The sequence below is a fragment of the Panulirus ornatus genome, chromosome 11 (genome assembly GCF_036320965.1).
Source record: "Panulirus ornatus isolate Po-2019 chromosome 11, ASM3632096v1, whole genome shotgun sequence".
In the NCBI taxonomy this organism is placed as follows: domain Eukaryota; kingdom Metazoa; phylum Arthropoda; class Malacostraca; order Decapoda; family Palinuridae; genus Panulirus; species Panulirus ornatus.
The window spans coordinates 60111086-60128144 of NC_092234.1; the positions used below are offsets into that span (position 1 = coordinate 60111086).

General features: G+C 44.7%; 1 protein-coding gene across 2 annotated transcripts in view; it reads right to left on the reverse strand.

Moving 5' to 3' along the window:
- The window catches only part of LOC139751591 (protein turtle homolog B-like), a 900734-nt gene that overhangs the window by 34811 nt on the left and 848864 nt on the right, over positions 1–17059 (reverse strand). For both annotated transcript variants that reach the window (XM_071667192.1, XM_071667193.1), the window contains one exon: positions 4021–4261. In XM_071667192.1, coding sequence (XP_071523293.1) covers positions 4021–4261 — 241 coding nt within the window. The remainder of the gene's footprint in view (positions 1–4020; positions 4262–17059) is intronic.

Consider the following 17059-nt stretch of genomic DNA (forward strand, 5'->3'; position numbering starts at 1 on the left):
CCATGACAGCCTCTAGCAGAAGAGAACAACCGTAGTAACACAAGATAACAACCGTAGTAACACAAGATAACAACCGTAGTAACACAACCGTAGTAGCACAAGATAACAACCGTAGTAACACAAGATAATCGTAGTAGCACAAGATAACAACCGTAGTAACACAAGATAACAACCCTAGTAACACAACAGGACCCTCAAGCCTCTGTTGTCTGGTACATAAATTAATTTAGATAACATATTTACCATTGTGTAGGAACATTTCTGAAATGGCTGTTGCCAGATAGGTAAGCGGATAAAGTCCTAACTTTACCAAGTGTTAGAGTGTACCAGGCCGTAATATCAGAACAAATTGATAAAGATAGAAGCAGGAACATAATGGAATGTTGACAGCTGCCCAGCAGGAGGTATAAAGGACCACGTTGCTCCACTATACAGGGGAAAGACTTCGATGTGTATGCTGTATAGATCGTATGTTCCAGATTTTCGTCAGCATATCTCCATGTTTTGCCTGCTTGTTGTCTCACTCTTCAGTCTCCAGTTTTCAAGTATTAAGAAGATTTATTCCTTTTATGTCCAACAGCTGGAGTAGCAGTTAGGCTAGGTAGGTCACCTGGCAGTGCTTCCCCACGGTCACCTGGCATTGCGAGCCCAAATTTCGAGGGAAGGCTGGTCAAGGTTACGAGACAGCGCTTGTCCAGGTTACAAGGCATTACTCGACCAAATAACAAGGCGGTCCTGCCCAAGTCCACAAGGCAGTGCTGGTCAAAACCAGCAGGGTGTGCTAGTCCAGGTTATATATGCATGGCTGGTGTAGGATGGTGAAGTAACCAGTCTCAGATCTAAGCTACTGGTAAGTAAAATACGTGTTGGGAGGGACCAGTCTCAGAGCACAGCCTGGGGTACTGTGTAGGAGGGACCAGTCTCAGAGCACAGCCTGGGGTACTGTGTAGGAGGGACCAGTCTCAGGGTACAGCCTGGGGTATTGTGTAGGAGGGACCAGTCTCAGAGCACAGCCTGGGGTATTGTGTAGGAGGGACCAGTCTCAGAACACAGCCTCGGGTACTGTATAGGAGGGACCAGTCTCAGGGTACAGCCTGGTGCTCTGAACGTGGCCATCATGTATGACGATGACGCCACTCAAACAGTAGTCTCGCCCACCTCACTCCCACATCATACTCGTCTAGTACAGTCAGACGGACTGGGAGATTAAGAAAACACATAAAATTTATTACAGCGACGCTAGGAAGAATACAACCCAACGATATGACCACAGAAGGTATTACGACAACACACAAGAAGAACGGAAGAATCCTGGATCACACACACAGGTAAGGGGTCCAAAGAACGAGGAAAAGTGGCCCCAGATCAGCGTGTACAGATTGTGACACCTCCCACAGAACCAAAAACTAACACCTGGTCAGAGTTATGATAATGCACTCATTGAAGCTCCGGTCGTCCAAGTCTGTACACAATAAACAACAGTTAACACAAACACCATCTCTGTCAAACATCAAAAGATACAACATAAATACGTACACAGTCCCAGTCAGCTGGGGGTATATGAATAAGGCAACAAACACAAGCTTCCAGAGAATCAGCCACATGCATCAAAAGACTTGCATGATATACACCTGTAACACACGTCAGTCTTCTCTTCCATTTCAAACCATCCCATGCCCCTGTTCCGCCTTCCTTCCTTCCTTTCACCTAACCATCCTATTAAAATAAAAGTAAGATACAACTTGGGTTGGGTTGGGGTGAGACCAGTCGCACAGTACAACCTGGGGTGTGTCTGGAAGACCAACAGTTTTACAGTACTACACCCTGGGGTGAGTTGGGCAGAGACACCTGGAGTGGAGGTTAAGAACACAGCTTGTGGCATGGTGGGGAAAAGACCAGTCTCAGAGTACAAACTAGGGTAGGGATGGAGAGAAGACCATTCTCAGAGTACAGCTTGAGGTTATGGTCGAGGAGAGACCAGCCTTGGAGCTGAGGTAGAGTGTGGGGGGGAAAGACCAGCGTCAGAGAACAGGGTGGAATAGAAAGGGGCAGAGAGAGACACGTCTCCAAGCACAGCTTGAAGATGGAGAAGATCGTGTAACTTTCTGCGAGAGCAGGGGTGTAGGAGGACCTGCCAGCTATTGTGGGAAAAGAGGAACTATGGAAGGAGGGGTGTAGGGAGGACCTATCAACCACTATGGGGTTGGAGGTGTCGAGGGGAACCTACCTACCCCTGTGGGGGATAAGGGTGTGTGGGACGTGGTAATGAGAAGAGCCAGTGGACCATAGTTATTTAAGGTGATACATTACAATAATGGGACACAGAACGTTTATAGAATAACCAGAATTCCTAATGAAAATATGAAATTATATTGTCATTAGGAATGATCAAATACGTCTGAGGTAAATATTCACAAACATGCAGGAAACAGGTTTGGATCTTCACAAACATAATTAATTCGGTAGCAAATCTTCAGAACCATGTATCTGACAGGTGTAAATCTTCATATACACGGACATGACACATAACAAGGTACAATAACATACATTAATATGACACATATCGACCAAAACAAGATTAACACAGGTGTATATCTTTACAAGCATACACATGACAAGATGTACATCATCCGAAGAAGTCAAGAGACAAGTGTATATCTTCCCAAACGTCAACAAGACGATTTTACATCATCCTAAACGTCAAGAGACAGGTGTACACCTCAGACGTCAACAAGGCAGGTGTTCATCATCTCAGACGTCAACAAGGCAGGTGTACATCTCAGACGTCAACAAGGCAGGTGTTCATCATCTCAGACGTCAACAAGGCAGGTGTTCATCATCTCAGACGTCAACAAGGCAGGTGTTCATCATCTCAGACGTCAACAAGGCAGGTGTTCATCATCTCAGACGTCAACAAGGCAGGTGTTCATCATCTCAGACGTCAACAAGGCAGGTGTACACCTCAGACGTCAACAAGGCAGGTGTTCATCATCTCAGACGTCAAAAAGGCAGGTGTTCATCATCTCAGACGTCAACAAGGCAGGTGTTCATCATCTCAGACGTCAACAAGGCAGGTGTTCATCATCTCAGACGTCAACAAGGCAGGTGTTCATCATCTCAGACGTCAACAAGGCAGGTGTACACCTCAGACGTCAACAAGGCAGGTGTTCATCATCTCAGACGTCAACAAGGCAGGTGTTCATCATCTCAGACGTCAACAAGGCAGGTGTTCATCATCTCAGACGTCAACAAGGCAGGTGTTCATCATCTCAGACGTCAACAAGGCAGGTGTACACCTCAGACGTCAACAAGGCAGGTGTTCATCATCTCAGACGTCAACAAGGCAGGTGTACACCTCAGACGTCAACAAGGCAGGTGTACACCTCAGACGTCAACAAGGCAGGTGTACACCTCAGACGTCAACAAGGCAGGTGTTCATCATCTCAGACGTCAACAAGGCAGGTGTACACCTCAGACGTCAACAAGGCAGGTGTACATCATCTCAGACGTCAACAAGGCAGGTGTACACCTCAGACGTCAACAAGGCAGGTGTTCATCATCTCAGACGTCAACAAGGCAGGTGTACATCATCTCAGACGTCAACAAGGCAGGTGTACATCATCTCAGACGTCAACAAGGCAGGTGTACATCATCTCAGACGTCAACAAGGCAGGTGTACATCATCTCAGACGTCAACAAGGCAGGTGTACATCATCTCAGACGTCAACAAGGCAGGTGTACATCATCTCAGACGTCAACAAGGCAGGTGTACATCATCTCAGACGTCAACAAGGCAGGTGTACATCATCTCAGATGTCAATATGACAGGTGCACTTCTCAGAAGTCAATAATACAGGTGCACATCTTCACCCAATCAAAAGGTCACGTGTACATCATCCCAGACGTCAAGAAACAGGTGTACATCTTCCCATACGTCAACAAGACTGTTGCACATCTGCTCACATGCCAGTAATACAGGTGCACACTCTCACCAACAGCTGTACATCCATGTCTACTCACCTGTATATCTCTGTGGGTGCAGGAGTGAGAGGGTGGATCGTGGGAGGTCTTCAGTATCGGGGGCGGTGAGGTGGTGGGCGGGAGGATGCGGGCGGCCTGGGGTGCGGGTGGAGGTGGTGGGCGGCGTACCCTCCGGCGCACCAGAAGCCCCAGGAGCAGCAGCAGTAGCAGGATCCCAACAGAGGCGCCCACCACCACAGACACCAGGGCTGGCACCCCCGCTACGTCCTCCCCCAGCAGGCTGTGGGCACAGACATGGCCAGGTCATACAAGATGATCAACACAATCATAGATATAGGTCAATGCGTGACCTTACAGGTCACTTACAGTCAGTACAGGTCATTAAATGTCTGACAATATCTCTAAAGGTCATACGGAGTTCAGGAATACGAAATACAGGAAAAAACATTTTATCCCTGTATACCACCAGAGATATTACAAGGTAATTAAGGCCGATGCTGGGGTACACACAGGCAATTAAGGTTTCAAAAGTCCCTTCGTATTATTGCATCTCACGAGAGGCAACATAAAGTCTTCCCATATCATGAGAGGTCACGCAAGGGTCACACAGGTCTTCAAATGTGGACACCATCATTGCAAATCACTAAGGTAACATAATGCACGTCGTGAGTTTTATTGTCACAAAAGTCACAGAGTAACATTATAAGTCAACCGAGGTAACAGAGCCAATGACGGAACCAGTAACACCAGGTTAGCGTGAGTTATGACGTAACATATCACAGGAGAGTATGTCGAGTCCATACGAGGTCAACATAGGTCATGACTGACTATGACAGATTAGGAAGTCACACGAACATTTTGCATGTGACAGAAAATTACACCAAATCATTAGGGTATTAAAGAACCACAAAAATATCCACAGGTGAGGAATTCGTATTTCTTCATCACAAGGTCAAACAAAGTCATTTGAAGTTGAAAAAAAAAAATCCAGAAACATAAAAGTAATTTACGAATGATTGATGCGGTGAAAATAAAATCCCAGATGACGATCACTAACTAGAGTTAGAGTTGACCAAACCCTTAAGACCTTCCTGAACACGTCAGTACTCCTGATGTACAATACTTGAGCCAAGGACTATGGGGATCTAAGGATCACGTAAACTAAGATGAACGATCACCCTAACAAGGTCAAGAATCCTTCCAAATGTACAATAAGTGTTTCTTGAGTGAAAACAAGACATTCACGGTCACTTGCAACCAAAACATGTTCACAGGTCCAGGTTGACGAAATGACAACATTGAGGTTGGCCAGGGAAATTATCATTTATAAGATAAGAAATGATTTAAACATTACAGTTGTATTAGAAATAACTGAAGAGGAAAAAATAAGATGGTAGGGCCATGTACAATGACTGGTAGACACGAGAAATACCAATATACCGAGAAGCATTTGAACTGGACCAATGAAGGAAGGCGTCCAGAAGGACATCTTAAAGTAAGATTGACTGAGACCATCAAGAGCTCACTCAGGAGGGAAGGAAGACACTGGAAAAAGTTGAAGAAAACAGAGTACGAGGGCAGGAGCGACGAGAAAAGATTAACTGGTAGGCCGGTGACTGACGGGACCTTTAGTCCACCTGGCGTCTGCTGGGGAAGGTGAAAAAGAGCCAAGGTCTGCCAGGACCCCGTGAGTCTCGATAATGACTGAGGAGTAGCAGGGGGAGGCGCCCCACCCTGTCCCTACCACACTCCAGCACCAGCAGCTTCCCGAGCGGTGGCTGGACACGCTCAGCGAGAGAGCTCAGTGATCCTGGGTCTAGCTAGACGGGGACCCCTGCCTGGAACATCACCTTCAGAGGACCTCCTGAAGTAGAGGAGCAGTACACACAAGTGAAGTATGGATAGTATGTACAAGTGAAACATGGAGCAAATACACAGGCGAGTCACGGACAGTATACAGTAGTGAAACAAGGATAACATACATAGGTGAAACGAGAATATACAGTGGTGAAACAATGGTAGCATACAGAGGTGAAAGTAGAGAGTATACAGTTTTGAAGAAGACTAAATATTCTTGAGAGATGATCTTACAGAGGTGTAAGTTGGAGACAGAACACGAAGTATACTTAAATAAACAAGGTAAGTACACAGAGATGTAACACAAGCCACAGCTGCCGAGTACTGTGAAGAACTGGAACACACTCTCTTGCTTACGATGCAGGGTTAACAAATGTTGCATTTCATGGCAAGTGTAGGTTTATGTGAGGAACCCGGGGATCTATTGTAGAAATATTCATGAGTGTCCTAGGACGCCTGCAACAATTGTGTCCGCAGCATTGAAGCTTAGTAGAAGCTATACATGGACCAAGATTACTACTCTGTTCAGTTACATAATAAATTTCATTCATCCATTTTCCTTTAGACGTATGTTTATTATAAGATATTAGACTGGAGTATAATACGACACACAGAAATAGTTCCCGGCCAGTCTGAATCAGCAGACTAAATATTTGAATCGTCATGACTGATGTGTTTCGCAGCAGCATTGGTCGTATGCCCGCCCACAGTGTACGAGCTATGGTGTAATTTTCTCACTGCTCGGCACGCTAGACATCATTGTTTATGTCAGGCTTGCGATGTGATCGGAGTTCTAGAATGGTCTTTTGCAACGCTCGGGGAGACGGGGTAGTGAGGGTCTTAGAAAGGAGGATGAGCTGGACAGAGACGCCAGTTCACATCTGTTGTTGTGTCCATGGTAGGTGAATAAAGCTACATCGGCCAAGTTCTGTTGTCTGACTCATGGTGAGTGTCTTTCCCCAGCTACACGGAGTCGTGTCACAAGAGCAGTTAGTGTAACCTACCAGTTAGTGGTCTGTGTTTATCTATGAAGATTAACACGCACACCATGCGTTCTTAACCTGTGGTCTATGGACCTATCCCATGTAATCTAGGGAGAAGTCAAAGTCAATTCAATAAACGTCCCTTACAGAGCCTAATGATGACATGCTAAGGAAGAAAAGGATCCTTTTTCTCTCTTCCATCAACATGTGCATCAATTTATTGACCTGCGCCCACATTTGTTAATGATCTAGTATCAGCAGCTGTGCCTCCATTCACTGCATGAGTAGAGGACGGTCCAAAAAACAAGCGGGCGACCCTAATTAGTCCAGGCGCAAGAAAATGCTAAGAACTCTGATGTACATAAAGCCGAGGCTTGGAAGACGCCATCAGTGGTCTTCCTGACGACCAGTTACTGTAAAAGTCCATTAATATTTTGATAAAGCTCAGTGTTGTCTTTAAATGATGTATACCTCAGTCTCTGCCAATATTCACATCGACTTTCTCACACTTACACTTCAGCATCAAGAGCCCACACTCCAGCGGGATGAAGAGCAACCTGGCAAGTGGCATCAAGAGCGTGTGGTTAGTGGCAGCCAAGATGGCTGAGGGTCTGGAGAGAGGAAGCACAGACAGAGGCCATGAACCAGTTACAGGCAAAAGATACAAGTTCTGGCCTATCACAGGTAATGACGATGCTGATGATGTCAAATACACCTTCCTAACCACGATAAGGTGAAGGCAATGTCTTCATTCCCCACACCTGGGAGTCCGGTCATATGTTAGATTTGGCGGAGTCCGGTCATAGATTAGCAGAGTTCTGTTGATGTTTTGGGAAAGGCTTTCGTAGCAGAGCGACCTCCACCCACAGCATACCGTAGTCCTACACAAGACGAAGAGAAGAATGGCACAGTCGCTAAGCTAGGAGCTCTAGCTATTGTTTAGGGACTTGTACGTCAAAGATGTCATATACCATTACCCAGTTCATGTAGCATATACTCACCACTTACCAGTTACCATCGACATCGAACCCCCACAGGCAGGTCAGGCAGACGGTAATTAACTAATAGAAATTTAGTCCGGCTTTGGAATATATAGCAGGAAAACAGGATGTTGTAGCAGTCGCCTTGTTGCGGAGCACAGCCCCAATTAACGAGTAAACTGTTTGATACAGAAGGTAAAGGGAGAGCAAGAGAATGATCCAGTATGACCACCTGTTATAAGATACCTACGTCAGAACATCCCAAACCCTGTTGTTGATGGAGTGTGAGAGTTCCTCCTCACATAGGACGATGTTTTTGTGTACAACAAGTGCAAATGGAAGGAACCCGCTCGAACGTTCCGCAAATAATTTCCATCTCGGGCACGGTGGGCTATCTATTACTGCACATGATGCCACACGGGCATCTCGCTCCGGTGAGGACAGATGAATGAAGCGGACACGGTAAAAACATTTTTGGCTCAATATTACAGTACGGGGAGAGAGAGAGAGAGAGAGAGAGAGAGACGTCCCATATGGAATAAACGTGAAGGTAATATTATGGCGCCAAATCCTTTGTTGATATTCCCCGATCCCACCATGAGAGACGGATCCTACTGACAAACTGTCAGGATTGTCACAAACTCAACTGACAAACTGTCAACATTGTCACAGACTCGTCTAGGTAATATATGACTGATGCATGTACTCGAGACAGTGAACTTGTATCACCACCAAGACAAAACTTTAGTTATTAAGGCATTTGAAAAAGCAAGTGTTCTGGATCATCATCATCATCTTTACCTTCTAACTGCGGACAATAGCGGAGAGTTCTGTACAGAAACTATGGAAGAGTTCGATGTTAACTATAGTATATAAAGAAGACTAACAATACATTTTATCACTCAGCATCGACTGGGCTGGCAGAGAAGGTGAACTGTAAGGTTACGGAGACTGATCATTGACTTTCAAAACGATCAATGAGACTTGTATATCTCGGATGTAAAAAGTACAATGACTTCTCCACCTCACTCCACGATTAGAGACGTCTCCATTCAAGCGACGTATGGATGGATCTGACAAAGGACCTTCCTTACAACTTAATCACGTCAAGACTTACGGACGGTGTATGATAATGATACTAGTAACATATCAGTTGTCATGCACCCAGAACGCCTATCAGTGAATCAGACAGAACAAGGTCGAAGAACCACAGGTTACACTGGACAAACTAGGCCTAAACAATCTAAAGACGGTAACCTGGTCATACTGAAGACCTCTCAGGCTACAGGACTTATCCTGTGGACAGTCTCGGGAAAGACGCTGGTGAAGTTGAACCCTATGCTTAATAACTTGTGGTGACCTGCCTGTTTTGCATACCCAAACCAATGGTTGTTTTCACATCAAATACCAGACCGAGTCATTCTCTGACCTCTGTGTAGTCATGTCGGTCTGGATATATGACTTACTTATGTTAATATGACGAGTATCGTATCGGGGATGTGTGTAGAATTGTCTCTCAAGGCTTTTAGAACTGGCAGTATTTTGATGAGAGAGAATTCCAGTTCAGAGACAAGTGACGCGTCCCAAGAAGACGTGTGATGGCAACGGCTGAGAATCTAGAATGTCTAGGTTTAGATTCAGATGTTAGAGGAAGAAGCTAGGATACCATGCACGACCACTTCACTCTCCAGCTCTTTACCACGTCATACATCAAGGACTACTGATGACCTCACCACTTCCTGACCTTCATGGTCCTTGGACGCCTCCTTACACCGACCTTGAGTTGCCTCTGCATGAATCTACTGACATCATACCATCAAAGATACTGCACACATTCACCTGGCTCTCTGGGCTTACGCCCATATCACAGTTCTGCTGGAATTAACTTTTACTACACACACACACACACACACACACACACACACACACACACACACACACACACACACACACACAGTGCCATTACTGATTATTACAGTCCACAATAAGCCATGGGTACAAGTTTATGGCTCAGGCTAAACTTTAAGTAGCAAACATTATACTGTCTGTACGAAAGGTCATCTGACGTACGTGTTTGCTGATGGAGACTCGGTGTTTACAGGCAGCGAGTCTGGCTTTTTATACTCCGGTAACACACTGACACGTGATGACGCACACTCGTTACGTTACCAAGGTTAAGGATGGTGACGAAATCTAGGGAATCATGTCACCAGAAGTGATTGTTCACATCATTTCATTCGAGTTTTAGAGTCGCGAGATCCTAACCCGGAGGGAGTTAAGGTGACACGAGTCACGGTAACGCTTCATGACGTGCGCGACCTCCTGAGCCACTGGTTCGAGGCGCCATAACCAGATCATTCCTAACTTGTGCCATTTACTAGAAACTCCAGTAATGGAACTCGATTGAAATATCAGAGAGACTGATATTTTCGGTGAGCTCTACAACCCTTATATAGACGACAATGGATTACAAACACAGAGCTGCAGTGCTCATGAATGGAAAAAAAAAAAAAAAATACAGTCAATTAATCTCACACAACTGGACGACATTGACACACTGTGATAACGGGCGATTATTTTTAACGAAAATTATTTCCCTCCATTCCCGACAATTTCCAAGTTTGGTACGATGGCAGCGCCCGGCGCCGGCCCGCCTTGATAGGCTGATTTATGGAGCTGCAAATACTGAATTTCCGCAGCTTTTTCCATCCCTTGCCAGAACTCTCATGTCCAAGGAAATAAATATTTAAAACACTGCTTACAAGGACGATATTCTAACCCAGTCATTATCGTACGCGTAACTAAGGAGTTCAAATTAGTTCAATTGCTCCACGTGAATATGGGTCGTACGCCCGGCAGCGATGTACACTTTGTACACACACAAAAGCTTTGTTTACAATACCTTATGTCGCGTAACACCTACTGCCTTTGTTGCACCAGAACAAAGGCCATTGTTATTGTCTTTTCATAATTGAATGACCACTTCATGTACTGTAATATGTGATTTCAAACGCAATTTACAGCGCAATCTGTTTACCGTCAATAATGATTAGGTTTAATCCGAAACTTAATAATACTTGACTTCGCATGACAGTTTTGATAAACTCATCATACGCAGCTAGCCCACAGCTGAGGAGGAGCCTACATCTACAGATCATGGATTTTCTATTTCTGCCGCAAATGCGGCTAATTTAATGTGCGCTCTTGGCCATCCTGCGAGCGGTAACGCTAAAGGAGATGCAGAGTGCGCAAAAGGTAGCCGGGACTGGGCCTCAGTGATTGACGTACATTAAAGGTTATATACAAGTGATAACATGGTTTGGGTAACACGATGAATCATTCGGCAAATTACATGGTAAATGAAGCTTGATATCTGATCACACTTCATGGAGTTAAACTAGTCTATACTATGAAATCTTCCAAGGAAGAGGAATCTTGAGATAAAACCATGATATATATATATATATATATATATATATATATATATATATATATATATATATATATATATGGTGGCCACCAGTACGTTCTAGGCTGTAGACAAGAGCCGACCTGACTTAGGAGTGTTAAACTAAGTCCAGAACCATCATACACCCCCAGCAGAAGGTCAGGGAAGTACCACCCCCTAACCTCTCGCTCTTTTCGTGTGTTCCTATGGGTCGCTGCTATCAGTGACGCACAGACACAAGTCAGCATGTTAAGTGGGAGGAAAGGTCATACTAAACAACTAGGTAAGTCTTCACATGTCCTTACCACCCACCATAAATACATCTGTTCTCCTTATCTTTGCATCCTATCCTCACACTATCTATCTTGCCTTACTTTTTCGTGCTATAAATCACGTTTTCTTTCCGTAACAGCTACGTCATGACCCTCTGTTTAAAAAAGTATGATTTATCAACAACAAAAAACCTCTTGTAAAACTCTCTCTTTTCTCCCTTCCTCGAAAGGCCTGGTCTTGATAAGGAACTTGGCCCGTGATGGAAGCCTTCTGCATAAAAGAAAAGGCGTGTTTGAGACTCGTAAGTTATTTAGTGTGATGATGATGATGATGACACTAATTCTTTTAAAGAAGAAAAACAGTAAACGAGCGAAAATGAAAAAATAAGTCTTGTAAATTATTACTAAGACTCAGATTGACCGACACCTTAATAAATCAACAAGTAACAAGCCCAAAACTTTTTTCCGGATGATTTTGGGCTCGAAATGTATCGATCAACCTCTTCAGCCAGCGGGGGCAGACGTTTCTCTGCATCAAGTACAAATCCTGAAGAAAAAAAAAAAAGAAACTCGTATTATAGTTAATGTTGAAGTGGCAACTATGTCTGATACAAGTGCAGACATTGTTTACACAGAGCTCTAAGCGTGAGGGTAAATGCAAACTTCGCACACAATCGATGAAAATGATATCTAATCAAATTGCAACTCAAACTCGAAAATAAATCTGACTTGTACTAGACAAGTTACCACTTTATCCTTTAATCTAACACGAAATTAACACCTGTTTCCTTTCAGCCTTTGTACTTGATACAGACAAGTTTACCTCCCGCTGACTCAAGAGGTCTGTAGCGACCCAGTGTCGCTCCACAAGTGTCACTTTACTGACGACGACATGGTGTGATGAGAGGTCACTGCGTGTGATCTCAACTGACCTTGTAAGTTCCAGAGGAAATGACCTTGGCGGTCCAACCCACGGATGCACCAATCAGCGTCGTATCCTATTCTTTCAAGGGACTCCTTCGCCTCCCAGACCGACCACTGCCGCGATCTGCCCTCCCTGCCTCACCGCTGGACGGCAATCGGGAACTTGACTTTCTCAAGGCAACAAACGTACCACTCAGGTACCCAAAGTCATGGCCATGTGACCCCAGACTTAAGCCGCCCTTAGGGCGCATCCTCCGTCAGTAGAAGTCCCATTGCGTGAATCCTGACGTTACATCTCCCTGGCAAATATCCTTGTGGTGCCTCATATCTGACGTCCACCTTCGGCAGGACTCGCGTGGGGTCATCGCCTCCGCCTAGCACGTGAAGCAGCAAAGATGCCAACGACCACTCTCGCCGGGCACTCCTGCAGCCACCACTCACTCCAGGAGCTGCAGTACGCGCCACACCCACAGGAGCTCCACGAAGACCCAGCAGTCATGCACCTCCCCACCTCTTGCAGGAGCTCCACGAAGACCCAGCAGTCATGCACCTCCCCACCTCTTGCAGGAGCTCCACGAAGACCCAGCAGTCATGCACCTCCCCACTGTGGTCCTGCTTCATCTCATGCAGCTTCACCAGCATCGAGGGACTCCTTCCAAGAATGTCTCCTTTTTTCACAACTTTCCTCACGTGACCTTTCTTTCCCACCATACTCCTGCACCTCCACTACCTGACTGCCTCCGCGATACTTCACCTTGTGTACTTTAATCTACAGAGCGTTGTTGTTGCTGTTGTTGTTACTCGCGTTTCCATAACCCCTTTCTCAGTTCCACGAACCATAACACGCCACCACATTAAACCATCCACTAAACTTGTCGCTTCAGGTTAATGAATGTATTTCGAGCCTTAAATAATTTAGAAAATTGTCTTGGGTTTTGTTTCTTGTTGATACATTAAGGTTTCTGTCAGACTGCGTAACATTAATAATCTGCCTGTCTTTTTCGTTTTCACTCGCATTCTATTTTTCTTTTTCAAAGAACTGGCTGTCCTTAACACTAACTAAAGTAAGAGTCTGAGCTAATGTGGTATAAAGGAGCGACGTGCTCTCAATGGACAGAGCCGGAGCGCATGAAGCGATCATGGAAAAGCTCGAAAAGTTGTTTAGCTTGGCTGAGGTTGTGGGCTGTGGTTGCGGTGCATTAAACATGACAGCTCGTGAGGGGATGTAAGCGAGTTTTTTTTTTCTTCTTTGTCTGTTCCTGGCCTTAACTTTATCACGGGGAAATGGCGTTTGAGTGTAGATATTGCAGAAGCTGGACAAAGGTTTAAGCTACTGCACGTTGGCCTGGATGGCTATCTTGAGACCATCCATCATCGCTTTCCAAAACATAAAAACCGAATAATCTAGATAAAACGCAGGGTGGTAATATCGCAGAACTTTTTCAATGCCCAAGGTAGCGTTTAAAACGTGCCTGGGAAGACCTGAGACGACCTGAAAGAAGACCTGAGGGATATTGAGGGAAGACCTATGTAGTACCTGGAGCAGACCTGGGTCAGACCTGATGAGGAACTAGGAAAGATGTGAACAGTCCGTAAAGAAGACGTGAGGATGACCAAGGGAATACCTTTGGGAAGGCGTGTTTGTGCCTTCGTCTGTTAACCCTCCACGGCGAAACTGTGGCACCTGGAGGCCCTAATATTTGGGTATAGGTACTTCAGAATCTCGGCAACGTTTTAAGTTATACATATTAGCCTTTATAGCCGCTTTAAGTAAACTAAAGTCCGCCATTTCTTTCTCAATTAGCGGTGGGTACACAAACTAATGCATATAGATATACGTACGTATATACATATACCACCTCTGAAAACCTGTTTATGAGGCTCGCGCAGCGCACGGAAAGCCAGTCACGTCCACTAGGTTGAACCAACAACTAAAAAGTGCGGTAATATCGTCTGTCTTTGTAGCGTGAGTCCAGGAGGATTAAAGCGTAAATATTCAGTATATTCGGAATGGAACTTGTGTCGTGGGCGTGAGGGGTCTGGTGTTATGATACCGAGTCTGTGTGGGTAATATTGAAGAGACTGGCTGTGTCCAGGACATAAAAAAAAAAACAGTCTAGGTGGTACACACCTGGCGAGTGGAATTTCAGATTTTCACGGTTTTCTATCATGATCTCAGCGAGTTTATAATTAGACCTCGACCCACCTTGCCCTCCTTCGACCAAAACCTAGCAACGCGCCTGGCTGCAGGGGAAGTAATAAGTGAAATCATACTTTCACAAAGTAGACACAGTGGAGATGGCAGGAGACTATAAGGAGGTGAAGTGGTTAGGTCTCTGTCAATAGAAAGAGAGAAAAAAAATAATGGTCAGAATAAGGAACACAATTGTCAGTGTATAAATAAACCTTGAAGCCAAGATACAAAGTTATGAGACATAAGTGGATGAACAGAAGACTTCAATCCTTAATTGACGAACAGGAGGAAGTATGGTTGAGGTATAGTGTCAGGAAAACCTTTTTGAGAATACAGTCGTCAGATGAAGCAAGGAATACACCTGCAGGTGAGATGAGGCTGGCAAAATACCACGACGAGAAGGCAAAGGCCAGGGATACCACCACGTCAAACACCAAGCACTTCTGACACTCGTGAAGGAATCTATCGCCAGAGTTACATCATTAGGCTGGGTCCTGGTCAGTGAATGATACTATCAATGGGACATTGTGTCGAGGACAGATCCCTATCCTTTCCAGTCCCAGACAGTGTTTTCCAGGATCAAGAACCTGTCATTCGTTACAGCTAGGAACAGAATGCGTAAGATACAGACGACTACAAACAAACGAATGCTCAGGTGCAGATTGGTACGCTACCAGACGTACGAATCTTCTGCTCTGACATACTAAGTGGCATACTTTCGGACATCTTCAGATCCACTGAATGCAGGCGAGACTCTTGTTGACTGGAGGGTAGCCAGTAGAAAAGTAATTGTTACAAAAGGACACAAAAGTGATCCCCTAAAAAATAGACCAATGTCCCTGAAAAAAAAATTGTTTCACAACTTTGCCTGCGGCTTGAGGGTATAATTCAAGAGGAACTAATTAGACATGACAACAAGAGCAATAATCAGAGCAACTAAGAACATGGCTTTAGAAATAAGATCAGTTGCTTTACCAACCTGTTCTCACACGTGAATTATCTTCTAAATGCAAAGAATAAACAGTGCCGTGTGGATGGTAAATAACTACACTGAAAACGCTTTTGTTAACGTGTCGCACCAGAGACTGACTGCTTAACAGGAGGTATTAGGTGTAGGAGGCAACATTCTAGCGTGGATAAATATTTTCCCGTAACAGCTTGAACCCACACAGTTTCTCTACGTGATGGATGCTTGTAACCATCATCAGTGCACAGTGTTGCGATCCCAGTGTATATTACGAACACTTGTCCTTATTCATGATGACGACTTACATAACAACCAAGAATCAGAAGCTACATTGCTTGCTGGCCAAGTTGGGATGAATGGAATTACGAAGACTTACACAAATATGGAGGCATTACATTCAGCTATGAACAGATTGTAAGTTGGAAGTGGAAGATACATAATCACGCACTTTGTCAAGAAGAATCTTGGCTACATCAGACTAACATTCAAATGGAGTTATGCTGGAGAGATACACGAGGTTGTGAAGGACGTCTGGAGCGGTGTTGCACCTGACCTGACATCATCTGCTCGTGTAACACAAGTACCACACAGAGCCAACTGCTGACCGGGTGTCATACCCAACTATAGTAACCACAGCTCGTGAGAAATATACAGCTGCTTGAGCAGGCGAAGTACAGAGCAACAAGCGGACATGACATACGGAGAGAGATGCAGAGCTCTGGGCCAGCAGACACCTGCAAGGTAGAGGGAAAAGAGGAAGTATGACTGAGGTTTACAGTCTCCTACTGGGACGAGAGGCCATCCCTTTCCTGAGTTCCTCAAGTGCACAAGGTCGCAATCTTAAACTTAGGGAACAAGAGCACCGGAGAACTACCCTCTTACATAACTGGTTTGCCATCAGAACAATTACCCACTGCGATGCACTCCCACCAGCTGTAGAGTAGCAGAGCCAACAACTGCCACTTGTAAGTCAAGATAGGATACCTTAGTACAGTGCCAGGCATCTAAGAGGTGGGAGAGATACAAGAAAATTTCTTTTTCTTCAGTACTAGTCACCACTAGGTAGTGTATTGCTGATTAAGACATTTATAAACAGTAAGATAAACCAGAGTGGTACATTTATCTACTGTTAATTTCACGTTTTCTGTATTAATCCTCTTGTAAATTCAATAATTCATTTGAATATTTTGTAATAGTATTTGGGTCGTTCAAATAATTACCAGTTTAATATATGTATCAAAATTATTTGTAAGACACTTGATATACAAATGTGACATTTTACCAGCCTTGCTGGTTTCCAATGAATATGCAAACGGCTTCAGAAATCGCAATTGAGTGTGGGCCACTATGACAGTTGCTGGAAACTAATTAAGGTACATACGTCCCGATGGGAAAGACTTACTTCAGTAGGAACCATAAAGAATTCTAAGCTACAGACTCTCTATTGGAATTA